Raw genomic sequence first — 27,865 nt, 5'->3', positions numbered from 1 at the left:
ATGGGGAAGATTGGAATGGTAGGTTCTAAGGAGAAGGCAGAAGGAAGGAAAGATAATTGCTCCAAGATTTAACTAGTGGAGAATTTGATAAATGGTTTGGTTACAAGTTTGGACTTGAAATATGTATTAGGATGGTTGATTTATAAAAATACAGCATTCAGCAAATGTTATGGATCTGTACTCTGTGCAAGTTAAATAACCTAAGATGGTAGATGATCTGCAGGAGGCAGTGAATAGTTGAATTTGCCCCCATATTAAATTGACTGAGCTTTCTAGTACGAGTACTGATGAGAATCACAATACAGAGGTATTGAAAGACATTTCCATTATTGAAACAAGGATTTCACAGATTGGGAACCTTGTGGTTGATTTTCCAAATGAGAAGCATACTGGTAGTGACATGCTTATATGCTTATGCATGCCTAAACATGTGTAGTGAAGTAATAAGATCAAATTGATAACTGATTAAACTGTAATAAGATACTGGTTCTATTCTAGTAGCACACTAATAAAAAAAATTCATTAGTATCTTTTTTTATTCATTTGGTTTTTTTTTGAAAGATTACTTTTTTCTATGGAATTTCTTTTCAATATAATATTACCAATTATATATAATAACGATGCCATTTTATTCTAAAAATAGGTTAGGTTAAATATCTGCACTTGTGTGTTTCTGAAATTTTACAGCACATCCCTGGCTTGGGTCACCAGGAAGGCCCATAATTCACTCAGGGAAGAAATATTGTGTTGTTGTTTAGGAATTGTTATTGTGGGGTGAGGTGCTCTGTGTCTTTTGTGTGGTGGATGCACATAGGACAATGGAAATAAGCTTACATGCTTTTTTGTGTTATCCTCTGCATTTGTAATTGTTACATCGAACTATGTGTTCTTTTCATTATCTGCATTTCATGTATATTGATTCATTGCCAAATAAACTTTATTAATTATTACTATCATCATCAATTATCATCATCAATTATCATTATCATCAATTATCATTATCATCAATTATCATTATCATCAATTATCATTAATTAATTATCATTATCATTATCATTAATTATCATTATCGTTATCATCATTATCTTTATCATCGTTATCTTTATCATCGTTATCTTTATCATCGTTATCTTTATCATCGTTATCTTTATCATCGTTATCATTATCATCGTTATCATTATCATCGTTATCATTATCATCGTTATCTTCATCATCATTATCATCATCATCGTCATCATCATCATCGTCATCATCATCATCGTCATCATCATCATCGTCATCATCATCATCATCGTCATCGTCGTCGTCATCATCATCATCATTATTATTATTATTATTGTTATTATTATGTGTTAGTACTGTTTTAATACTAGAAGGTGTCCTAAATGCCATATTATTTCTGCAGAGGTCTACCATATGCCCTGTCATTTTTTCTATTCTAATTGAATTTACCTCATCAATTACACAACTTCTTGTTGACTGAAGATCTTCCATAAAGGTATGCTTTTTCTGACAAAGTATTTTTTGGTTGCATAATGTGTGTATGCTCCCCTTTTTCACTATATATGGTCACTTAATGATGGTGGAAAGATGAGTAGCTGAAGTAAGTGTAGTATATTAATTTTGTTATAAAATAGTGCTCTTATTATTTATGTGGCAATATCTTCTGAACAAAAAAAAAAGTTTATATGAAAAATATCTTTAAAAAGCAAAAATTAAAAAGTGAAAATACATGCGAGTTTTTCATCTTTTACTTAGATTATGTTAGGTTGGGTTTGAGTAGGGTAATTTATTTCTTACCCAAAAATGAGAGGAATCAGTATTTTGATTTCATTCATGCAATTCTGGTGATATTTCACTCATTCTTCCTGCCAACCCTGGGGGTTGGGGTGCAGGGCTACACTGTGAGGACATAATGTGGAACTATAGGCACACAGTGAATGCTTTTAAGTCTAATGTGTTTTCCTGGGGGTACCCCTAGTCCTATAGTATTTCATGTGATTCCAGTGATGCTGATATTCATTAAGATTGCAAACCATTTATCTGGACACTCCTCTCCCCATAACCTGACCATGTTTGTTCTTTGGAGTCTACCCCAGCCTCTGTGGAGGTGAGGGGAATCATGAGGGAGAGTCTTATATTTATTTAATTGTAGTATACAGGAAAGGAGCAACGCTCATTGGGTCCCATCTCCTATTCCCTAATTTACTAACATCCCTAGACTCAAATTCATATACAGTTCCAACTTAATCTTTATCTTTGATTTCCAACTATATTTAGCTTTGAATTCATGTACTGTTTGAGCTTGGGCTATATCACCTTCTAAGCTATTCCACATATATATACATCTCTCTTCACATCTTTTATTAATTTACTTCCATGACCTCTTAAAGCCCTCTCATCTTTAATCAGATCTCTTCTATCTTTAATGACCTGAACACTGTAATTATGTCATCTCTTTCTCTTTGATCTTTCAAAGTTGGTAGGCCCAGTACTTATAGTCATTCCTTATGGCTTATCTACCAGACTGAGGACCAGTTTGGAGAGGGGGGGGGGGGTGAGGCATGCAAGTTAAGAATCGAATGAATAGGCATAATTCCACTCCCGCCCATTCCATCCTCGCATACTCCATTCCCATCCACCCCCCTCCCTCCCTCCCTCTTTTCTTGTATCCTACTGGATGATGTGTCATCCCTTCATCTCACCCACTGCCCTGGGATTGCATGTAACAAAAAGTCTTTGGGGAATCTCACCCATGACTTTCTTTCCCCGTAACAAGAATGTCTGTGAATTCCAAAGACAGTAGTGAAAGATGCAGCGTTTGTACCAAGAAACTAGCATTTCACTGTAATATACCTTGACAAAGGTCTTCGAGAACCTACCTGTCGGGCAAGTTTGGACCAAATCGGTGACCTTCGAATTTTCGGCTAAATTCATGGGGGTTAATCCTTTGAGATTTTTTGGATTTTGGGTCATTTTGGTCACTTGCTCCGATTTACCCGCCATCTGACCCACAGGTCGAGGGCGGCTAGGGCTGCCGTGGAGTCCAATTTGACACCACTGAGGCCAACGGTATGGGTGCCAGAGGCCAAAAGGTGATTACTGGATGAAAAGGCCCAAATTTGGAGGGGTGCCACTGCCACGCCCTTGGACTCAGGCTGCTCATGTTTACCTTGCTGTGCACTTTGACCGACTGTCTCCCTGTGGGGCAAGTTTGGACCAAATCGGTGACCTTCGAATTTTCTGCTAAATTCATGGGGTCCTTTGAGATTTTTTGGATTTTGGGTCATTTTGGTCACTTCCTCCGATTTACCCGCCATCTGACCCACAGTTATAGGGCGGATAGGGCTCCCGTGGAGTCCAATTTGACACCACTGAGGCTAACGGTATGGGTGCCAGAGGCCAAAAGGTGATTACTGGATGAAAAGGCCCAAATTTGGAGGGGTGCCACTGCCACACCCTTCGACTCAGGCTGCTCATGTTTACCTTGCTGTGCACTTTGACCGACTCTCTCCCTGTGGGGCAAGTTTGGACCAAATCGGTCACCTTCGAATTTTCGGCAAAATTCATGGGGTCCTTTGAGATTTTTTGGATTTTGGGTCATTTTGGTCACTTGCTCCGATTTACCCGCTATCTGACCCACAGTTCGAGGGCGGATAGGGCTGCCGTGGAGTCTAATTTGACACCACTGAGGCCAACGGTATGGGTGCCAGAGACCAAAAGGTGATTACTGGGTGAAAAGGCCTAAATTTGGAGGGGGGCCACTGCCACGCCCTTGGACTCAGGCTGCTCATGTTTACCTTACTGTGCACTTTGACTGACTCTCTCCCTGTGGGGCAAGTTTGGACCAAATCGGTGACCTTCGAATTTTCGGCAAAATTCATGGGGGTCCTTTGAGAATTTTTGGATTTTGGGTCATTATGGTCACTTGGTCCGATTTACCCGCCATCTCAACCACAGGTCGAGGGCGGCTAGGGCTGCCGTGGAGTCCAATTTGACACCACTCAGGCCAACGGTATGGGTGCCAGAGGCCAAAAGGTGATTACTGGATGAAAAGGCCCAAATTTGGAGGGGTGCCACTGCCACGCCCTTGGACTCAGGCTGCTCATGTTTACCTTGCTGTACACTTTGACTGAATCCCTGTGGGGCAAGTTTGGACCAAATCGGTGACCTTCGAATTTTGGGCTAAATTGATGGGGTTCCTTTGAGATTTTTTGGATTTTGGGTCATTTTGGTCACTTGCTCCGATTTACTCGCCATCTCAACCACAGGTCGAGGGCGGCTAGGGCTGCCGTGGAGTCCAATTTGACACCACACAGGCCAACGGTATGGGTGCCAGAGGCCAAAAGGTGATTACTGGGTGAAAAGGCCCAAATTTGGAGGGGTGCCACTGCCACGCCCTTGGACTCAGGCTGCTCATGTTTACCTTGCTGTGCACTTTGACCGACTTTCTCCCTGTGGGGCATGTTGCCAGAGGCCCAAACGTGATTACTGGGTGTAAAGGGCCAATTTTGGAGGAGTACCACCGCCACACCCTTGGTCTCAGCCTGCCCATGTCTAACTTGCTGTGCATTGTGTCCGACTCTCTCCCTGTAGGGCAAGTTTGGACCAAATCGGTCACCTACGGATTTACGGCTAAATTCATGGGGTTAATTCTTTGATATTTGTTGGATTTTTGGTCATTTTGGTCACCTGCACCCATTTACCTGCCATCTCACCCACAGACCGACATTACTTAGCCCGTTCGCGGGGTCCCACACCACGGTCAGCAGCGGGCTGGGGCACGTTGGCTGGAAGGTGCGGGCTAACCCCGCCCATCGTGGACCAGCAGTCGGTCGACATCATTTAGTCCGTCCGCGGTGTCCTCCGCCGGGTTGGGCGGGGGTAGGGGGCACCAGGCCTCCCGGCCGGGGATATCCACCCTCTATACTTTATACGCGAGATGCCAGAGATGCGGATGTCGCGTCCCGGATTTCCCTTGCCGACCTCATGTGAACTAGAAATTCGCCTTTGCCTCGTCCTCCGTCACGCCGAGAAGTTGGGCTTAACTGTGCCTCCATGTCCCAAACTTGGTCAGTGGTCCCAAAATCTGGCCCAACGAGGCTCTCGTCTGAACGAACATGTTGAGTCAGCTTCGATTTTGACTTGTGGTATTGATAAGTCGCATTGTAGACATTCTTATTTCTTACCATTCTCTAATGTAAAGTTTGTCTTTAATTTGGCCCAAACTTACCCCACAGGGAGAGAGTCCTTCACAGAGGACATCAAGGTAGACGTGGGGAACCTGGGCCCGAGGGCGAGGTCGTGGGGACCAGCCGGGGCACGTCGGCTGGAAGGCGCGGGCTAATCCCGCCCACCGTGGACCAGCAGTCGGCCGACATCACTTAGTTCGTCCGTGGGGTCCTACGCCACGGTCAGCGGCCGGAAGGTGCGGGCTAACCCCGGCCACCGTGGACCAGCACTCGGCCGACATCATTTAGTCCGTCCGCGGGGTCCTCCGCCACGGTCAGCGGCTGGCCCGGGGCACGTCGGCCGAAAGGTGCGGGCATGTTTTTGTGTGTCATTTTGGTTACCTGCTCCGATTTGCCCACCATCTCAGCCACAGGCCTAGAGGGGTCAGGGCTCCTGTGGGGTCCACTTGGACAGCGCTCAGGCCATTAGTAGGGACGCCAGTGTACTAGTGTACGTGTACTTGTCTGTAGTAGTATACGTTTTCTAGTACTGTATTAATCTTATAAAAGTAGTTTGATATTTGTACTAGTAGAATAGAACACTAGTACATTTTTACGCTAGTTCAAGCACACTAGTTTTTGTGTACTAATGCAGTAGTACTAGTAGACTAGTGTAGCAAAGTCATCCCGTGAATTGTTTTCTGCAGAATTCGCACACCATAAGTCAATTTCTGTATTAATATTGTCACTCCGCTGAAACTTGCATTATGGAAGCATAACTTTATTTATACTATTATGTCCCACATATCTATATGTAAATGACTGTAACTATTAGTGCAATTATTCCATAATGTCTAAATTGCAATACGTAAACCAAATCATTCGCGGTGCTCCTGAATGTGTAATATGTCATTTTTGCATAAAGAATTGTGTTTCGCCGACAAGACATCGGCATTTCTCGCCTATACCACACTTTTTAATTTCAGTAAACAAGTCCCAAGAGAATGGGAACATAACACTACATTAAAACACCGGGACACGTACCCTAGTACACGCGCACTGGTACACGTATACCAATACACTAGTACATTAATTCACTAGTGCTAGTTCACTGATACTAGTACACTTGTACTATTAATACGCTTGTAAACAAGTATTAGTACACTAGCACTGATGATGAAACGCTGGAGGACTTTGCTACGTACACAAACAACTTCTATCTGGAGTAATTCTTTATTATCCATTTTTTCTTAATCGAGAGAATAAATAACAATATCACAAATAAACATGCCCTCATACCTTTGGCGTGGGTTGGCCGAGCCGACAGAGGGAGGGAGTGGCTGGGCGCAATTCTTTGCCTAAAAACTTCAGAGTAAACGTCTAGTTTGAGGAAGAGAAGGAGAAACAGGAGGAGGGCTGCTGGCTGTCTAGTTGGTAGAGGAACAAGTGGATGAGCAGCAGCTGCCTAGTTAGTGGAAGAGGTGGAGCAGCAGCTGCCTGGGTAGTGGTGGAGGAGCTGGTTAGTGGAGGAGGAAGTGGAGCAGCAGTTGCCTGGTTAGTGGAGGTGATGGAGCAGCTGTATGGTTAATGGAGGAAGTGGAGCAGCTGGTGCCTGGTTAGTGGAGGGAGTGGAGCAGCAGCTGCCTGGTTAGAGGAAGAGGAGCAGCAGCTGCCTGGTTAGTGGTGGAGCAGCTGGTGCCTGGTTAGTGGAGGAAGAAGAGCAGCAGCTGCCTGGTTAGTGGAGGAGGTGGAGCAGCTGGTGCCTGGTTAGTAGAGGAGGAAGTGGAGCAGCAGCTGCCTGGTTAGTGGAGAAGGAAGTGGAGCAGTTGCTGCCTGGTTAGTGGAGAAGGAAGTGGAACAGCTGGTGCCTGGTTAGTGGAGGAAGTGGAACAGCAGCTGCCTGGTTAGTGGAGGAAGAGGAGCAGCAGCTGTCTGGTTAGTGGAGGAAGAGGAACAGCTGCCTGGTTAGTGGAGAAGTGGAGCAGTTGGTGCCTGGTTAGAGGAACAAGAGGATGAGCAGTGGAGGAGGTGGAGCAGCAGCTGTATGGTTAGTGGAGGAAGTGGAGCAGCTGGTGCCTGGGAAGTGGAGCAGCAGCTGCTTGGTTAGAGGAACAAGAGGATGAGCAGCAGCTGCCTGGTTAGTGGAGGAAGTGGAGCAGCAGCTGCCAGGGTAGTGGAGGTGGAGCAACAGCTGTATGGTTAGTGGAGGAAGTGAAGTAGGTGGTGCCTGTTTAGTGGAGGAAGTGGAGCAGCAGCTGCCTGGTTAGAAGAAGAGGAGCAGCAGCTGCCTGGTTAGTGGTGGAGCAGCTGGTGCCTGGTTAGTGGTGGAGCAGCTGGTGCCTGGTTGGTGGTGAAGCAGCTGGTGCCTGTTTAGTGGAGAAGCTGCCTCGTTAGCGGAGAAGGAAGTGGAGCAACTGGTGCTTGGGTAGTGGAGGTGAAGCAGATGGTGCCTAGTTAGTGGAGGAGGAGCTGGTGCCTGGTAAGCGGAGAAGCAGCTGCCTGGTTGGTGGAAGAGGTGGAGTAGCTGGTGCCAGGTTATTGGAGGATGTGGAGCAGCTGGTGCCTGGTTAGTGGAGGAGGTGGAGCAGCCGATGTCTGGTTAGTGGAGGTGGAGCAGCTGTTGCCTGGGTAGTGGAGGTGGAGCAGTAGCTGCCTGGTTAGTGGAGGTGGAGCAGCTGGTGCCTGGTTAGTGGAGGTGGAGCAGCTGGTACCTGGTTAGTGAAGGAGCAGTAGCAGCAGCTGCCTCGTTAGTGGAGGAGGAAGTGGAGGTGGAGCAGCAGTTGCCTGAGCAGTGGAGGAAGTGGAGCAGCTGATGCCTGAGTAGTGGAGGAAGTGGAGCAGCTGGTGCCTGAGTAGTGGAGGTGGAACAGCTGGTGCCTGGTTGTGGAGGTGGAGCAGTAGTTGCCTGGGTAGTGGAGGAGGTGGAGCAGCTGGTACCTGGTTAATGGAGGAGTAGTAGCTGCCTGGTTAGGGGTGAAGGAGCTGGTGCCTGGGTAGTGGAGGTGGAGCATATGGTGCCTGGTTAGTGGAGGAGGTGGAGCAGTTGGTGCCTGGGTAGTGGAGGTGGGGGAGCTGGTGCCTGGGTAGTGGAGGAGTAGCAGTACCTGTCTGGTTAGTGGAGGTGGAGAAGTTGGTGCATGGGTAGTGGAGGAGCTGCAGCTGGTGCCTGGTTAGTGTAGGTGGAGCAGCTGGTGCCTGTTTAGTGGAGGTGGAGCAGCTGGTGCATGGTTAGTGGAGGTGGAACAACTGGTGCATGGGAAGTGGAGCAGCTGGTGCATGGGTAGTGGTGGAGCAGCTGGTGCCTGGGTAGTGGAGGAGAAGCTGCTCGGTTAGTGGAGGTGGAGCAACTGGTGCCTGGGTAGTGGAGGTGGAGCAGCTGGTGCCTGGGTAGTGGAGGTGGAGCAGCTGGTGCCTGGTTAATGGAGGTGGAGCAGCTGGTGCCTGGTTAGTGGAGGAGGAGGAGCTATCTGGTTAGTGGAGGAGGAGATATCTGGTTAGTGGAGGAGGTGGAGCAGCTGGTGACTGGGTAGTGGAGGAGGTGGAGCAGCTGGTGACTGGGTAGTGGAGGAGGTGGAGCAGCTGGTGACTGGGTAGTGGAGGACAAGTAGCAGCTGCCTGGTTAGTAGAGATGGAGCAGCTGGTGCTTGGTTAGTGGGGGAGTTGGAGGAGCTGGTCCCTGGTTAGTGGAGATGGAGCAGTTGGTGCCTGGTTAGTGGATTTGGAGCAGCTGGTGCCTGGTTAGTGGAGGTGGAGCAGCTGATGCTTGGGTAGTGGAGGTGGAGCAGCTGGTGCCTGGGTAGTGGATTAGGAGCAGCAGTAGCTGTCTGGTTAGTGGAGGAGGTGGAGCAGCTGGGGCCTGGTTAGTGGAGGTGGAACAGCTGGTGCCTGGGTAGTGGAGGAGCAGCAGCAGTAGCTGCCTGGTTAGTGGAGGTGGAACTGCTGGTGCCTGGTTAGTGTAGGTGGAGCAGCTGGTGCCTGGTTAGTGGAGGTGGAACAGCTGGTGCCTGGGTAGTGGAGCAGTAGCTGCCTGGTTAGTGGAGGAGCTGGTGCCTGGGTAATGGAGGAGGAGGAGGAGCTGGTGCCTGGGTAGTGGTCAAGGAGCACCTGCCTGGTTAATAGAGGTGGAGCAGCTGGTGCCTGGTTAGTGGGGGAGGTGGAGGAGCTGATGCTTGGCTAGTGGAGGTGGAACAGCTGGTGCCTGGGTAGTGGAGGTGGAGCAGCTGGTGCCTGGTTAATGGAAGAGGTGGTACCTGGGTAATGGAAGTGGAGCAGCTGGTGCCTATTTAGTGGAGGAGGTGGAGCAGCTGGTGCCTGGGTAGTGGAGGAGCAGCTGCCTGGTTGGAGGTGGAGCAGCAGCTGCCTGGTTAGTGGAGGTGGAGCAGCTGGTGCCTGGTTAGTGGAGGAGCAGCTATCTGATTAGTGGAGGAGGGGGAGCAGCTGGTACTTGGTTAGTAGAGGAGATGGAGCAGCAGCAGTAGCTGCCTGGGTAGTGGAGGTGGAGTAGCTGGTGCCTGGTTAGTGGAGGTGGAGCAGCTGCCTGGTTAGTGGAGGTGGAGCAGCTACCTGGTTAGTGGTGAAACAGCTGGTGCTTGGGTAGTGGAGGTGGAACAGCTGCCTGGTTAGTGGTGGAACAGCTGGTGCTTGGGTTGTGGAGGTGGAGCAGCTGGTTCCTGGGTAGTAGAGTAGGAGGAGGAGCAGCAGTAGCTGCCTGGTTAGTGGAGGTGGAGCAGCCGGTGCCTGGTTAGTGAAGGAGGTGGCTGGCTGGCTGGTGGAGAAGGTGCAACTGAAACAGAGTGTGGATTTTGTATATGTATCTACATGTCTGGGTTTGTGTGTTTGTCTGGGTTCAATCCCCCTCAAAGCTCCTGAATATGGCGATGGTAGATATGACTCGCTCTCTGGATTTGTTTACACAGTTTTGATTTCTCAAAGGAAAATGAAAAGGGGGTAAATGTGAATGTAGTAGTTTTAAAGGGATCATTTTGTTGAGTGTAGTTGGAAAGACATAGGGAGAGTAATTGGTGAGGAACAGAGTGGATTTAGGAAAGGTAGAGCATGCATGGATAATTTTTTTGTGATAAGACAGATTTGAGAGAAGTTTTTGGCAGGTAAGGATTTTTTTAGCCTTTATGAATTTAGAGAAGGTATATGACAGGGGTGACAGGAAAGCACTGTGGGAAGTTTTGCACACATATATGCTAGGGGGAAAGATGTTACGGACAGTCAAAAGCTTTTACGTGAGTAGTAGAACTTGTGTTAGGGTTTGATGTGGTGAGAGTGGGTGGTGTTAGGTGAAGGTGGGATTGCAACTGAGTTGTTTCATGTTGCCATAACTGTTTAATGTGTACCTGGATGGTGTGGTATGGGAAGTAGATGGTCAAGGAGAACAGATGTGGGAGGTAAGCCAGTTGTTTGCTGATATATGATATGAGAGACTTGAAAGAAAATGTAGGTAAAAGCAAGGAGATGAGATATACAAAGGGGTGAGGATGGCAGTAAGCTGTCTTAAAGAAGAGAGGTTAGAGGAGGTGGATAGTTTTAAATATTTTGTGTCACTTGTGGCAGGGAATGGAGGAAGGAGGTGGAGGTAAACTGTATAGTGAAGGATAAAAAGTGTCATAAAAATGGGTACCTGGGGATGGATGCAAAGACAGAACTGTATAAAAGAGGAGCTTGTACATATGACACTCTATGGGGGCTACTTGGAATTTAAAGGAAACAAAAAGAAATTTGAGATGAAGCATTTTGGAAGTATGATAGGTGATACAAGATGGATAGAGTGAGAAATGAGGAGGTGAGGAGGATAGCTGGGGTGGAAAGGGAGCTGGCAGATAGTGCTGATAAAAGAATACTGTGATGGTTTGGGTACATGGGATGGATGAATGTGGGTACATGCCTTGTATGGCTATCCCTCTTACAAAGGGGAAGAAGCCACTTGGTATATAGATAAAGACATACTGAGTTAATTACTGATGCAGTTGTGGTGTAGCGATTTTTCACTTTGTGTTTCCACATGTCCAGCAGGTGTTTAGAGAGGCAGATCATACAAATGCCTTCATCACAGTACTAGGGTCTTCCTATGAACTAAGGCACATCAATTTTGTGTATACATAGTCACATGCACACACAAACATAAGAAATACATATCAATATGCATCCATACATATACATAAATGAATATGTGCATGTGTGTGTTTTAGTAATTGTAATATTCAGGAAAGTAGCTACATCCATGCCCCCCCACCCCGCTTTTTCGTCTTCAGATTATCCTACCTTGTTTTGAACCTGCTTTTGGTTTTAACTTGGGCTACATTATCTAAGCTACTCCAGGAGTTGATGCATCTATCTGGGAAACTGTGTTCTTTGACATCCTTCAGACAAGTGTACCAAAGAGGTCTTGTTTGTCACTTTTATCTGGTCCCTTTACTGGCCTGAACACCACTTCTTTCAACGACAGCAATTCCAGTGTTTGTAATGTCTCTTCATATCTCTTGCCTGCAAGACTGGGGACAAGTTTAGTTGTTGTTCTTTGGCTACCTCTCTTATAAAGGGGGAAAAGCTCTTGGTATATACGAGTAGATATAGATAGATTTTTCTCAAAGTTCTTCATCTCTACAGATTCTCGTGTAATAATTTCTAGCCTCTCCTCTTCCATTCTCTTCCTTTAATAACTTTTCCTTTTGGCACAACCATTTTGGAGACTAATCTTTTCTACTGAGTATATATACTTTCTTGCAACACTGCCGCTCACCCAGGGCAGTGGACAAGATGCAGGGATGACCAGGAGGTTCCAAGATAAGAGGGAGGGTGGAGGGAGGAGGGGAGTGGAGTGTAATAGGGATGGAGTGGGTGGGAATGGTTTTCATGCCTTTTTCTTTTTGGCTACTTCTCTTGTAAGGGGTAAAAGCCTTTGGCTGAGCGGGTTAGGGCGTCGTTACTTGCGGCAAAGGTCGAGGTGAGGGCGGTTCGGATCCTGTCACCGGCGAAGTTGAACCAAGGGCATGGTTCATTAAACTCCACACTACAAAACCCTCTGTGAGGGGCACCATCCTAGCCTCCCAATAGGGGGGGAGTGTGTGACATTAAACCATATCACATCATCACATATGTATGTATACTTTCATGGGTTGATAATATCAAGTTCCTTGTTAGTGGTTGTCCAGTCTTCCTGGGGTGTCTGCTCTTACTCATGTCACGTCTTTAACCCAGTGGATCATGTGCTGTCCATTCTACATGTGTGTGTATTTACCTAATTGTATTATACGGGAAGGGGAGCTATGCTTGTGGTGTCCCGTCTTCATATCTCCTTTTGTCTAGACTGCTTTTAAATTCGTGCATAGTTTTTACACATACCACTTTCTCATCTAACTTGTTCCAAACATCTATCACCCTGTGGGGAAAGCTGTTCTTTTTCAGGTCTCTTCTATAACTGTCTTTCTTGATTTTCTTTCCGTGTCCTCTTGTATTTCTACTGTTCCATTTTATTAGATCCTCTCTTATCAATAGTTTCTATGCCTTTCATGATTCTATAAATAGTTATCAAATCTCCTCTCTCTCTTCTTTGCTCTAATCTCTGTAGCTCAAGTTTTGCTAGTCTCTCTTCATATGATAGTTCTGAGAGTGTTGGTGCCAATTGTGTGTGTGTGTGTGTGTATTTATCTAATTGTAGTATACAGGAAAGGAGCAATGCTCATTGGGTTCCGTCTCCTATTCTCTAATTTTCTAACATACGTAGACTCAAATTCATGTACGGTTCTGACTTAATCTATATCTCTGATTTCCAATCATCATATTTAGATTTGAACTCATGTATTGTTTGAGCTTGGGCTATATCACCTAACCTATTCCACATATTTACACATCTATATGGAAAACTGTATTTCTTCACATCCTCTCAAGATGTGGTCTTTCTTAATTTACTTCCATGACCTCTTAAAGCCCTCCTGTGTGTGTATGTATGTGTATGTTTTCAAGTAGATAAATCTGCAAACATACCTACTTGCATGTACAATTAACACTGGCAGTTGATTTGCTTCTCTTTAACAAGGGTAACCTAAATTCAGTGCAGTATAATAATTAAATAGATAACAAGATTTCTACACATTTTGAGCATAACTCCAACCAATGATCAAAGAATCAAGTGTAAGTTCCTTGATCAATGACACTTCCCAGGGGCAACACAGTACCCAGTGTGTGTGTGTACAACTCACACATTCCAAGAGTACTAGTACAGTTACCCCAAGCAATACAATACATGAAGACCTGCACCTTTTTATACATTGCATCACATGGTTCTATTCACGTGCAGTTTTGCATTGCACGATATGGTATATCTGTGCACATAATCGGCAAAATGTCCTGCACCAATTAACTCATCCCACAACACACATTGCATGTGATAAGGTCATTTGTCACATGTATACCATCAAATTCCAACATGTAAAAAATGTATCCAACCTGCACCAATTAACTCATCCCACAACACACTTTGCATGTGATAAGGTCATGTGTCACATATGCAGATGTGCACCATCGAATTCCAACATGCAAAAAATTTATCCATCCCCACTCAAACCATGCGTTTCTAGGTGAGCTCTGAAATGTCCTTAGGACCTAAAATCACACTTTGGTTCACCTGGCTATTCACATCCGTCATGTAGTTTCTCATACATTTCTTCCTAAACACTTTTGTGCACAACGAGAGATACCTTGCTTGACTCACATGATATATCATACAACCTGGGATGAGACATGTGTGCTACACAAGGCATCACATGTATAATACATCAGATAAATCACGAGGAACATTATCTGTTCAATGTGAACCATGGCATGAGCTGGCTACACATGCAGTCCATGAAACCCATGGTGAACAAGAGCAACACAAAAATCTCATCATACATTAACAACTTTTGTACAAAAGTTATACATTCATGTGCATTGTGCACACTTAACATTTCCCAGCATACAATCTCAATACTGTAGCAACCTTTACACATTTTGTTGCAGTCTGTGCCAAATTTTTTTCTTACACAAGATTTCATTCAAACTGAAAGCATCCCTTCCAAAACCCAGAAAATCTCCAAGGGGGTACCCCATGGAATTTTGGGGGGGAATCCGAAGGTCAGCGATTTGGTCCAAACTTGCGCCACAAGTAGAGAGTGGGATAGGGTGCACATCAGCGTAGACAGCAGAATCCTGAGACCAAGGGTGTGGCGGTGAGAGCCCTCCAAAGTTCGGCCTTTTGACGTTTATGCCTGTGGCAGGGATACCGTGTGCCTGACTGGTGTGCCATTGCACTGCAGGGCATCCCAGGCCTTGCCGGACCTGTGGGTGTCATAGCGGGTAAATCGGTGGAGGTGACCAAAATGACCCAAAACCCAGAAAATCTCCAAGGGGGTACCCCATGGAATATGGGGGGGAATCCGAAGGTCAGCGATTTGGTCCAAACTTGCGCCACAAGTAGAGGGTGGGATAGGGTGCACATGAGCGTAGACAGCAGGATCCTGAGACCAAGGGTGTGGCGGTGAGAGCCCTCCAAAGTTGTGCCTTTTGACGTTTATGGCTGTGGCAGGGATACCGTGTGCCTGACTGGTGTGCCATTGCACTGCAGGGCATCCCAGGCCTTGCCGGACCTGTGGGTGTCATAGCGGGTAAATCGGTGGAGGTGACCAAAATGACCCAAAACAAAAAAAAATCAAAGGGGGTACCCCATGGAATTTGGGGGGAAATCCGAAGGTCAGCGATTTGGTCCAAACTTGCGCCACAAGTAGAGGGTGGGATAGGGTGCACATGAGCGTAGACAGCAGGATCCTGAGACCAAGGGTGTGGCGGTCAGAGCCCTCCAAAGTTCGTCCTTTTGACGTTTATGCCTGTGGCAGGGATACCGTGTGCCTGACTGGTGTGCCATTGCACTGCAGGGCATCCCAGGCCGCCCCGAACCTGTGGGTGTGATAGCGGGTAAATCGGTGGAGGTGACCAAAATGACCCAAAATCAAAAAATCCCCCATGGAATTTGTGGGGAAATCCGAAGGTCAGCGATTTGGTCCAAACTTGCGCCACAAGTAGAGGGTGGGATAGGGTGCACATGAGCGTAGACAGCAGGATCCTGAGACCAAGGGTGTGGCGGTGAGAGCCCTCCAAAGTTCGGCCTTTTGACGTTTATGCCTGTGGCAGGGATACCGTGTGCCTGACTGGTGTGCCATTGCACTGCAGGGCATCCCAGGCCTTGCCGGACCTGTGGGTGTCATAGCGGGTAAATCGGTGGAGGTGACCAAAATGACCCAAAACCCAGAAAATCTCCAACGGGGTACCCCATGGAATTTTGGGGGGAATTCGAAGGTCAGCGATTTGGTCCAAACTTGCGCCACAAATAGAGAGTGGGATAGGGTGCACATCAGCGTAGACAGCAGGATCCTGAGACCAAGGGTGTGGCGGTGAGAGCCCTCCAAAGTTGTGCCTTTTGACGTTTATGGCTGTGGCAGGGATACCGTGTGCCTGACTGGTGTGCCATTGCACTGCAGGGCATCCCAGGCCTTGCCGGACCTGTGGGTGTCATAGCGGGTAAATCGGTGGAGGTGACCAAAATGACCCAAAACCCAGAAAATCTCCAAGGGGGTACCCCATGGAATTTGGGGGGGAATCCGAAGGTCAGCGATTTGGTCCAAACTTGCGCCACAAGTAGAGAGTGGGATAGGGTGCACATCAGCGTAGACAGCAGAATCCTGAGACCAAGGGTGTGGCGGTGAGAGCCCTGCAAAGTTGTGCCTTTTGACGTTTATGCCTGTGGCAGGGATACCGTGTGCCTGACTGGTGTGCCATTGCACTGCAGGGCATCCCATGCCGCCCCGGACCTGTGGGTGTCATAGCGGGTAAATCGGTGGAGGTGACCAAAATGACTAGGGCTGGGCAGGATCCGAGTACTGGACCCGAATCCACCGGATCCGACAAGGCAGGAGGGACCCGAGTACCAGATGTTGGTACTCGGATCCGCTGAGACGAGTACAAACGATTACTCAAGGATCTATTTTCCCTGTGGAGCCAAAATTCGTTATGACCACTATCTATACGAAGCATTACATTTATACCATACTTGATATTATCATTAATTAGTTACAAAGTCATATGTTGCAAATGAAATTACAATTCAAAATAAACTATCATTTTCGGCTAGCGATACATGGCATACAATTTCAGTATTGCCATCGGCATCTCAAATTCATTGGAGACTGATTGGCTGATGCGCTGTGACGTCACAGCAGAGGGTATAAATAGTGCCGCGCACTCCACGTGACTTCAGTAGCAGCTGCAGTATGAAACGGGAGTTATATTGTCCGCAAATTTACTTAGAATTCTAAGAAGTTACTTTCTTGCACCATGGCAGCCAAGCGAAGCAGAACTGCTCCAATATGGGCCTACATGGAGCACCTCCGCACTAAACATCCTATTGAATATGCGGAGCTGAGGGAAGAAAGTGATGCTGGAAAGACTGTCAGCACATCCAAACAGCCTAGGTTGACAGTACAACCCACTCTGGCTGACACTATTGCCAAGACAACACCATACAAAAGTGACTCAAATAAAAAGAAGGAATTTGACGATTTAGTAGTCCGTATGATAGCGGAAGATTTGCAACCAGTGTCAGTCGTTGAAGACAAAGGTTTTAGGCGCCTTCTTCATGGCCTTAATCCTCGATACCAACTTCCTAGTCGTAGAGAGATAAGCAGAACCTTGTTGCCTAACCTGTACAAACACGAAGTTGAGAAAATGCGTAAAGAACTGGACCAAGCAAAGCACATCTCTCTGACCACTGACATCTGGACATCAAGGCAAACTAAAGGCTTCATTACAGTGACAGCCCATTTCATTTCCCAAGATTGGACCCTTCATTCTGCCGTCCTGGAAACTGTGTGCATGACAAAGGCTCACACATCTGAAAATATTGCAGAGGAGTTAACACTCGTCTCCAACAAATGGAACATAAAGGAGAAAATATGTTCCATTGTAACAGACAATGCTGCTAACATCAAAGCAGCAGTAAATGAAATGAATATACGCCAAGTACCATGCTTTGCACATACACTGAATCTAGTCGTGCAAGATGCAATCAGGAATACTGCTGACGTACGGAAAGTGAAAGAAAAAGTAAAGCGAGTGGTGACTTTCTTCCATCACAGCGTGAAAGCTTCAGACAAGCTTATTCAACTGCAGCAGCAGCACAACCACCCTATCAAGAAACTGCTTCAAGACGTTGATACCAGGTGGAATTCAACATATTATATGATGGAAAGATACTTGGAACAGAGTAAACTTGTTACCACCACTCTGTGCTTGCTTGGCAGGAACGACTTGTGTCTCAGCGCAGACGAGAACATGCTCTACTTGTGGCGCAAGTTTGGACCAAATCGCTGACCTTCGGATTCCCCCCCCAAATTCCATGGGGTACCCCCTTGGAGATTTTCTGGGTTTTGGGTCATTTTGGTCACCTCCACCGATTTACCCGCTATGACACCCACAGGTCCGGCAAGGCCTGGGATGCCCTGCAGTGCAATGGCACACCAGTCAGGCACACGGTATCCCTGCCACAGGCATAAACGTCAAAAGGCACAACTTTGGAGGGCTCTCACCGCCACACCCTTGGTCTCAGGATCCTGCTGTCTACGCTCATGTGCACCCTATCCCACCCTCTACTTGTGGCGCAAGTTTGGACCAAATCGCTGACATTCGGATTTCCCCCCCCCCTCCCCCCCCTCTCCCCCTGAGCAGGATCCCTGTGACCCCCCCCTGTCCCCCCCGCCCCCCCCGCGCCCCCCCACCCGCCCCCGCCCCCCCCTCCCCCCCCCCCTCAGACCCCCCTCCCCCCCCCAGCCCCCCCCCCCCCCCCCCCCCCCGCCCCCCCCCCCCCCCCCCCCCTCCCCCCCCACCCCCCCCCACCCCCCCCTCCCCCCCCCCCCCCCCCCCCCCCCACCCCCCCCCCCCCCCCCCCCCCCCCCCCACCCCCCCCCCCCCCCCCCCCCCCCCCCCCCCCCTCCCCCCCCCCCCCCCCCAACCCCACCCCACCCCCCCCCCCCCGTCCCCCGCCCCCCCCCCCCCCCCCCCCCCCCCCCCCCCCCCCTCCCCCAACCACTCCCCCTCCCCCCCCCCCCCCCCCCCCCGACCCCCCCCCTCCCCCCCGCCCCGCCCGCCCCCCCCCCCCCCCCCCCCCCCACCCCCCCCCCCACCCCCCCCCCCCCTCCCCCACCCTCCCCCCCCTCCCCCCCCCCCCCCCGCCACCCCCACCCCCCCCCCCCCCCACCACCCCCACCCCCCCCACCACCCCCACCTCCCTCCCCCCCTCCCCCCCCCCCACTCCACCTCCCCCCCCCCAAACCCCCCCCCCCCCCCCACCCCCCGTCCCCCCCCCCCCCGCCGCGCCCCACCCCCCCCCCCCCCCCCCCCCCCCCCCAACACCTTCCCCCCCCCCCACCCCCCCGCCACCCCCCCCCCCCCCCACCCCCCGCGACCCCCCCCTCCCACCCCTCCGCACGCCACCCCCCCCCCACACCCACGCGCTTCCCCCCCCCCCCCCCTCGCCCCCCACCCCACCGCCCCCCCCCCCCCCCCACCGTCCCCCCCCCCACCCTCCCCCCCCTCCCCCCCCCGCCCCCCCCCCCCCCCCCACCCCCCCCCCCATCCCACCCCGACGCCCCCCCCCCCCCCCCTCCCCCCCCCCCCCCCCCCCCACCCCCCCACCCCCCCCCCCCCAACGCCCCCCACCCCCCGCAACGGCTCCCCTCCCCCCCCCGCCCCCCCTCCCCCCCCACCCCCGCCCACCCCCCCCGCCCCCCCCCCCCCCCCCCCCCACCCCCCCCCCCCCCCCCCCCCACCCCCCCCCCACCTCTCCCCCCCCCCCCCCCCCCCCCCCCCCCCCCCCCCCCCCCAAACCCCCCAAACCCCACCACACACCCCCCCCCACCAACCCCCCCTCCCCCCCTCCCCGCCCCCCCCCCCCCCCCCCCCCCCCCCCCCCCCCCCCCCTACCCCCCCACCACCCCCCTCCCCCACCCCCCCCCCCCCACCCTCCCCCCCCCCCACCCCCCCCCCCCCCCCCTCCCCCCCCCCCCCCCCCCACCCCCCGCCCCCACCCCCCCCCCCACCCCCCCCCCCCCCGCCCCCCCCCCCCCCCCCCCCCCACCCCCCCCACCGCCCCACCCCCACCCCCCCCCCCCCCCGCCGTCCCCCTCCCCCCCCACGCCCCCCCCCCCACCGCCCCCCCCCCCCCCCCCTCCCCCACCACACCCCCCCCCCCAACCCCCCCCCCCCGCCCCCCCAACCCCCCCCCCCCCCCCCCCCGCCCCCCCCACCCCCCCCGCCCCCCCCCTCCCCCCCCCCCCCCCCCCCCCCCCCCCCCCCGCCAACCCCCCCCCCCCCCCCCCCCCCCCACGCCCCCCCCCCCCCCCCCCCCCCCCCCCCCCCCCCCCCCCCCCCCCCCCCCCCCCCCCCCTCCCCCCCCCCCCCCCCACCCCCCCCCACCCCCCTCCCCCCGACGCCCACCCCCCCCCACCTGCCGACCACCCCCCCCCCACCCCCCCCCCCCCCCCCACCCACCCCCCACACCCCCCCACCCCCCCCCTCCCCCCCCCCCCCCCGTCCCCCCCCCCCCCCTCCCCCCGCCCCACCCCACCCCCCCCCCCCCCCCCCTCCCCCGCCCCCCCCCCCCCCACCCGCCCCCGCCCCCCCCCCCCACAGCCCCCCCCCCCCCCCCCTCCCCCCGCCCCCCCCCCCCCCGCCCCGCCCCCCCTACCTCGACCCCCCGCCACCCCGCCCCCCCCCCCCCCACCCCTCCCCGCCCCAGCCACCCCACCCCCCTCCCCCCCCCCACCCCCCCCCCCCCCGCCCCCCCCAGTCCCCCCTCCCCCACCCAGGATTCCCCCCCCACCCACCCCCCCCCCCCACCCCCCCCCCACCCCCCCCCCCACCCCCCCCCCCCCCCGCGCCCCGCCCCCCCACCTCCCCCCCCCCCCCCCCCCCCCCCCCCCCCCACCCCCACCCACCCCCCCCCACCCCCCCCCCCCCACCCCCACCCCCCGCCCCCCTCCCCCCAAAATCCATGGGGGACCCCCTTGCGGATTTTTTCGATTCTGGGCCATTTTGGTCACCTCCTCCGATTTACCCGCTATCACACCCACAGGTCCCCCAAGGCCTGGGATGCCCTCCAGTCCAATCCCACACCAGTCACCCACACCCTATCCCACCCAGAGGCATAAACGTCAAAAGGCACAACTTTGGAGGGCTCTCACCGCCACACCCTTGGTCTCAGGATTCCGCTGTCTACGCCCATGTGCACCCTATCCCACGCTCTACGCGTGGCGCAGGTTTGGACCAAATCGCTGACCTAAGGATTTTCCCCCAAAATCCATGGGGGACCCCCTTGCGGATTTTTTCGATTCTGGGCCATTTTGGTCACCTCCTCCGATTTACCCGCTATCACACCCACAGGTCCCCCAAGGCCTGGGATGCCCTCCAGTCCAATCCCACACCAGTCACCCACACCCTATCCCACCCAGAGGCATAAACGTCAAAAGGCACAACTTTGGAGGGCTCTCACCGCCACACCCTTGGTCTCAGGATTCCGCTGTCTACGCCCATGTGCACCCTATCCCACGCTCTACGCGTGGCGCAGGTTTGGACCAAATCGCTGACCTAAGGATTTTCCCCCAAAATCCATGGGGGACCCCCTTGCGGATTTTTTCGATTCTGGGCCATTTTGGTCACCTCCTCCGATTTACCCGCTATCACACCCACAGGTCCGGCAAGGCCTGGGATGCCCTCCAGTCCAATCCCACACCAGTCACCCACACCCTATCCCACCCAGAGGCATAAACGTCAAAAGGCACAACTTTGGAGGGCTCTCACCGCCACACCCTTGGTCTCAGGATTCCGCTGTCTACGCCCATGTGCACCCTATCCCACACTCTACGCGTGGCGCAGGTTTGGACCAAATCGCTGACCTAAGGATTTCCCCCCAAAATCCATGGGGGACCCCCTTGGAGATTTTTGGGGGACCCCCTTAAGGATTTTTTCGATTTTGGGCCATTTTGGTCACCTCCACCGATTTACCCGCTATCACACCCACAGGTCCGGCAAGGCCTGGGATGCCCTCCAGTCCAATCCCACACCAGTCACCCACACCCTATCCCACCCAGAGGCATAAACGTCAAAAGGCCCACCTTTGGAGGGCTCTCACCGCCACACCCTTGGTCTCAGGATTCTGCTGTCTACGCCCATGTGCACCCTATCCCACACTCTACGCGTGGCGCAAGTTTGGACCAAATCGCTGACCTAAGGATTTCCCCCCAAAATCCATGGGGGACCCCCTTAAGGATTTTTTCGATTTTGGGCCATTTTGGTCACCTCCACCGATTTACCCGCTATCACACCCACAGGTCCGGCAAGGCCTGGGATGCCCTCCAGTCCAATCCCACACCAGTCACCCACACCCTATCCCACCCAGAGGCATAAACGTCAAAAGGCCCACCTTTGGAGGGCTCTCACCGCCACACCCTTGGTCTCAGGATTCTGCTGTCTACGCCCATGTGCACCCTATCCCACACTCTACGCGTGGCGCAAGTTTGGACCAAATCGCTGACCTAAGGATTTCCCCCCAAAATCCATGGGGGACCCCCTTAAGGATTTTTTCGATTTTGGGCCATTTTGGTCACCTCCACCGATTTACCCGCTATCACACCCACAGGTCCGGCAAGGCCTGGGATGCCCTCCAGTCCAATCCCACACCAGTCACCCACACCCTATCCCACCCAGAGGCATAAACGTCAAAAGGCCCACCTTTGGAGGGCTCTCACCGCCACACCCTTGGTCTCAGGATTCTGCTGTCTACGCCCATGTGCACCCTATCCCACACTCTACGCGTGGCGCAAGTTTGGACCAAATCGCTGACCTAAGGATTTCCCCCCAAAATCCATGGGGGACCCCCTTAAGGATTTTTTCGATTTTGGGCCATTTTGGTCACCTCCACCGATTTACCCGCTATCACACCCACAGGTCCGGCAAGGCCTGGGATGCCCTCCAGTCCAATCCCACACCAGTCACCCACACCCTATCCCACCCAGAGGCATAAACGTCAAAAGGCCCACCTTTGGAGGGCTCTCACCGCCACACCCTTGGTCTCAGGATTCTGCTGTCTACGCCCATGTGCACCCTATCCCACACTCTACGCGTGGCGCAAGTTTGGACCAAATCGCTGACCTAAGGATTTCCCCCCAAAATCCATGGGGGACCCCCTTAAGGATTTTTTCGATTTTGGGCCATTTTGGTCACCTCCACCGATTTACCCGCTATCACACCCACAGGTCCGGCAAGGCCTGGGATGCCCTCCAGTCCAATCCCACACCAGTCACCCACACCCTATCCCACCCAGAGGCATAAACGTCAAAAGGCCCACCTTTGGAGGGCTCTCACCGCCACACCCTTGGTCTCAGGATTCTGCTGTCTACGCCCATGTGCACCCTATCCCACACTCTACGCGTGGCGCAAGTTTGGACCAAATCGCTGACCTAAGGATTTCCCCCCAAAATCCATGGGGGACCCCCTTAAGGATTTTTTCGATTTTGGGCCATTTTGGTCACCACCGATTTACCCGCTATCACACCCACAGGTCCGGCAAGGCCTGGGATGCCCTCCAGTCCAATCCCACACCAGTCACCCACACCCTATCCCACCCAGAGGCATAAACGTCAAAAGGCCCACCTTTGGAGGGCTCTCACCGCCACACCCTTGGTCTCAGGATTCTGCTGTCTACGCCCATGTGCACCCTATCCCACACTCTACGCGTGGCGCAAGTTTGGACCAAATCGCTGACCTAAGGATTTCCCCCCAAAATCCATGGGGGACCCCCTTAAGGATTTTTTCGATTTTGGGCCATTTTGGTCACCTCCACCGATTTACCCGCTATCACACCCACAGGTCCGGCAAGGCCTGGGATGCCCTCCAGTCCAATCCCACACCAGTCACCCACACCCTATCCCACCCAGAGGCATAAACGTCAAAAGGCCCACCTTTGGAGGGCTCTCACCGCCACACCCTTGGTCTCAGGATTCTGCTGTCTACGCCCATGTGCACCCTATCCCACACTCTACGCGTGGCGCAAGTTTGGACCAAATCGCTGACCTAAGGATTTCCCCCCAAAATCCATGGGGGACCCCCTTAAGGATTTTTTCGATTTTGGGCCATTTTGGTCACCACCGATTTACCCGCTATCACACCCACAGGTCCGGCAAGGCCTGGGATGCCCTCCAGTCCAATCCCACACCAGTCACCCACACCCTATCCCACCCAGAGGCATAAACGTCAAAAGGCCCACCTTTGGAGGGCTCTCACCGCCACACCCTTGGTCTCAGGATTCTGCTGTCTACGCCCATGTGCACCCTATCCCACACTCTACGCGTGGCGCAAGTTTGGACCAAATCGCTGACCTAAGGATTTCCCCCCCAAAATCCATGGGGGACCCCCTTAAGGATTTTTTCGATTTTGGGCCATTTTGGTCACCTCCACCGATTTACCCGCTATCACACCCACAGGTCCGGCAAGGCCTGGGATGCCCTCCAGTCCAATCCCACACCAGTCACCCACACCCTATCCCACCCAGAGGCATAAACGTCAAAAGGCCCACCTTTGGAGGGCTCTCACCGCCACACCCTTGGTCTCAGGATTCTGCTGTCTACGCCCATGTGCACCCTATCCCACACTCTACGCGTGGCGCAAGTTTGGACCAAATCGCTGACCTAAGGATTTCCCCCCAAAATCCATGGGGGACCCCCTTAAGGATTTTTTCGATTTTGGGCCATTTTGGTCACCTCCACCGATTTACCCGCTATCACACCCACAGGTCCGGCAAGGCCTGGGATGCCCTCCAGTCCAATCCCACACCAGTCACCCACACCCTATCCCACCCAGAGGCATAAACGTCAAAAGGCCCACCTTTGGAGGGCTCTCACCGCCACACCCTTGGTCTCAGGATTCTGCTGTCTACGCCCATGTGCACCCTATCCCACACTCTACGCGTGGCGCAAGTTTGGACCAAATCGCTGACCTAAGGATTTCCCCCCAAAATCCATGGGGGACCCCCTTAAGGATTTTTTCGATTTTGGGCCATTTTGGTCACCTCCACCGATTTACCCGCTATCACACCCACAGGTCCGGCAAGGCCTGGGATGCCCTCCAGTCCAATCCCACACCAGTCACCCACACCCTATCCCACCCAGAGGCATAAACGTCAAAAGGCCCACCTTTGGAGGGCTCTCACCGCCACACCCTTGGTCTCAGGATTCTGCTGTCTACGCCCATGTGCACCCTATCCCACACTCTACGCGTGGCGCAAGTTTGGACCAAATCGCTGACCTAAGGATTTCCCCCCAAAATCCATGGGGGACCCCCTTAAGGATTTTTTCGATTTTGGGCCATTTTGGTCACCTCCACCGATTTACCCGCTATCACACCCACAGGTCCGGCAAGGCCTGGGATGCCCTCCAGTCCAATCCCACACCAGTCACCCACACCCTATCCCACCCAGAGGCATAAACGTCAAAAGGCCCACCTTTGGAGGGCTCTCACCGCCACACCCTTGGTCTCAGGATTCTGCTGTCTACGCCCATGTGCACCCTATCCCACACTCTACGCGTGGCGCAAGTTTGGACCAAATCGCTGACCTAAGGATTTCCCCCCAAAATCCATGGGGGACCCCCTTAAGGATTTTTTCGATTTTGGGCCATTTTGGTCACCTCCACCGATTTACCCGCTATCACACCCACAGGTCCGGCAAGGCCTGGGATGCCCTCCAGTCCAATCCCACACCAGTCACCCACACCCTATCCCACCCAGAGGCATAAACGTCAAAAGGCCCACCTTTGGAGGGCTCTCACCGCCACACCCTTGGTCTCAGGATTCTGCTGTCTACGCCCATGTGCACCCTATCCCACACTCTACGCGTGGCGCAAGTTTGGACCAAATCGCTGACCTAAGGATTTCCCCCCAAAATCCATGGGGGACCCCCTTAAGGATTTTTTCGATTTTGGGCCATTTTGGTCACCTCCACCGATTTACCCGCTATCACACCCACAGGTCCGGCAAGGCCTGGGATGCCCTCCAGTCCAATCCCACACCAGTCACCCACACCCTATCCCACCCAGAGGCATAAACGTCAAAAGGCCCACCTTTGGAGGGCTCTCACCGCCACACCCTTGGTCTCAGGATTCTGCTGTCTACGCCCATGTGCACCCTATCCCACACTCTACGCGTGGCGCAAGTTTGGACCAAATCGCTGACCTAAGGATTTCCCCCCAAAATCCATGGGGGACCCCCTTAAGGATTTTTTCGATTTTGGGCCATTTTGGTCACCTCCACCGATTTACCCGCTATCACACCCACAGGTCCGGCAAGGCCTGGGATGCCCTCCAGTCCAATCCCACACCAGTCACCCACACCCTATCCCACCCAGAGGCATAAACGTCAAAAGGCCCACCTTTGGAGGGCTCTCACCGCCACACCCTTGGTCTCAGGATTCTGCTGTCTACGCCCATGTGCACCCTATCCCACACTCTACGCGTGGCGCAAGTTTGGACCAAATCGCTGACCTAAGGATTTCCCCCCCAAAATCCATGGGGGACCCCCTTAAGGATTTTTTCGATTTTGGGCCATTTTGGTCACCTCCACCGATTTACCCGCTATCACACCCACAGGTCCGGCAAGGCCTGGGATGCCCTCCAGTCCAATCCCACACCAGTCACCCACACCCTATCCCACCCAGAGGCATAAACGTCAAAAGGCCCACCTTTGGAGGGCTCTCACCGCCACACCCTTGGTCTCAGGATTCTGCTGTCTACGCCCATGTGCACCCTATCCCACACTCTACGCGTGGCGCAAGTTTGGACCAAATCGCTGACCTAAGGATTTCCCCCCAAAATCCATGGGGGACCCCCTTAAGGATTTTTTCGATTTTGGGCCATTTTGGTCACCTCCACCGATTTACCCGCTATCACACCCACAGGTCCGGCAAGGCCTGGGATGCCCTCCAGTCCAATCCCACACCAGTCACCCACACCCTATCCCACCCAGAGGCATAAACGTCAAAAGGCCCACCTTTGGAGGGCTCTCACCGCCACACCCTTGGTCTCAGGATTCTGCTGTCTACGCCCATGTGCACCCTATCCCACACTCTACGCGTGGCGCAAGTTTGGACCAAATCGCTGACCTAAGGATTTCCCCCCAAAATCCATGGGGGACCCCCTTAAGGATTTTTTCGATTTTGGGCCATTTTGGTCACCTCCACCGATTTACCCGCTATCACACCCACAGGTCCGGCAAGGCCTGGGATGCCCTCCAGTCCAATCCCACACCAGTCACCCACACCCTATCCCACCCAGAGGCATAAACGTCAAAAGGCCCACCTTTGGAGGGCTCTCACCGCCACACCCTTGGTCTCAGGATTCTGCTGTCTACGCCCATGTGCACCCTATCCCACACTCTACGCGTGGCGCAAGTTTGGACCAAATCGCTGACCTAAGGATTTCCCCCCAAAATCCATGGGGGACCCCCTTAAGGATTTTTTCGATTTTGGGCCATTTTGGTCACCTCCACCGATTTACCCGCTATCACACCCACAGGTCCGGCAAGGCCTGGGATGCCCTCCAGTCCAATCCCACACCAGTCACCCACACCCTATCCCACCCAGAGGCATAAACGTCAAAAGGCCCACCTTTGGAGGGCTCTCACCGCCACACCCTTGGTCTCAGGATTCTGCTGTCTACGCCCATGTGCACCCTATCCCACACTCTACGCGTGGCGCAAGTTTGGACCAAATCGCTGACCTAAGGATTTCCCCCCCAAAATCCATGGGGGACCCCCTTAAGGATTTTTTCGATTTTGGGCCATTTTGGTCACCTCCACCGATTTACCCGCTATCACACCCACAGGTCCGGCAAGGCCTGGGATGCCCTCCAGTCCAATCCCACACCAGTCACCCACACCCTATCCCACCCAGAGGCATAAACGTCAAAAGGCCCACCTTTGGAGGGCTCTCACCGCCACACCCTTGGTCTCAGGATTCTGCTGTCTACGCCCATGTGCACCCTATCCCACACTCTACGCGTGGCGCAAGTTTGGACCAAATCGCTGACCTAAGGATTTCCCCCCCAAAATCCATGGGGGACCCCCTTAAGGATTTTTTCGATTTTGGGCCATTTTGGTCACCTCCACCGATTTACCCGCTATCACACCCACAGGTCCGGCAAGGCCTGGGATGCCCTCCAGTCCAATCCCACACCAGTCACCCACACCCTATCCCACCCAGAGGCATAAACGTCAAAAGGCCCACCTTTGGAGGGCTCTCACCGCCACACCCTTGGTCTCAGGATTCTGCTGTCTACGCCCATGTGCACCCTATCCCACACTCTACGCGTGGCGCAAGTTTGGACCAAATCGCTGACCTAAGGATTTCCCCCCCAAAATCCATGGGGGACCCCCTTAAGGATTTTTTCGATTTTGGGCCATTTTGGTCACCTCCACCGATTTACCCGCTATCACACCCACAGGTCCGGCAAGGCCTGGGATGCCCTCCAGTCCAATCCCACACCAGTCACCCACACCCTATCCCACCCAGAGGCATAAACGTCAAAAGGCCCACCTTTGGAGGGCTCTCACCG

The 27,865-nt window shown here is 53.1% G+C and overlaps 1 protein-coding gene across 1 annotated transcript in view; it reads left to right on the top strand.

The window, feature by feature from the left end:
* Positions 1-16,547: 16,547 nt before the first annotated feature.
* The window catches only part of LOC143035548 (zinc finger BED domain-containing protein 4-like), a 42,685-nt gene continuing 31,367 nt past the window's right edge, over positions 16,548-27,865 (top strand). The window contains exon 1 of the mRNA XM_076202415.1: positions 16,548-17,563. Within this exon, the coding sequence (XP_076058530.1) occupies positions 16,548-17,563 (1,016 nt within the window). The remainder of the gene's footprint in view (positions 17,564-27,865) is intronic.

The sequence above is a fragment of the Oratosquilla oratoria genome, chromosome 19 (genome assembly GCF_046742065.1).
Source record: "Oratosquilla oratoria isolate Oo_2021 chromosome 19, ASM4674206v1, whole genome shotgun sequence".
NCBI classification, from domain to species: domain Eukaryota; kingdom Metazoa; phylum Arthropoda; class Malacostraca; order Stomatopoda; family Squillidae; genus Oratosquilla; species Oratosquilla oratoria.
This window is presented reverse-complemented; position numbering and strand designations above follow the sequence as displayed.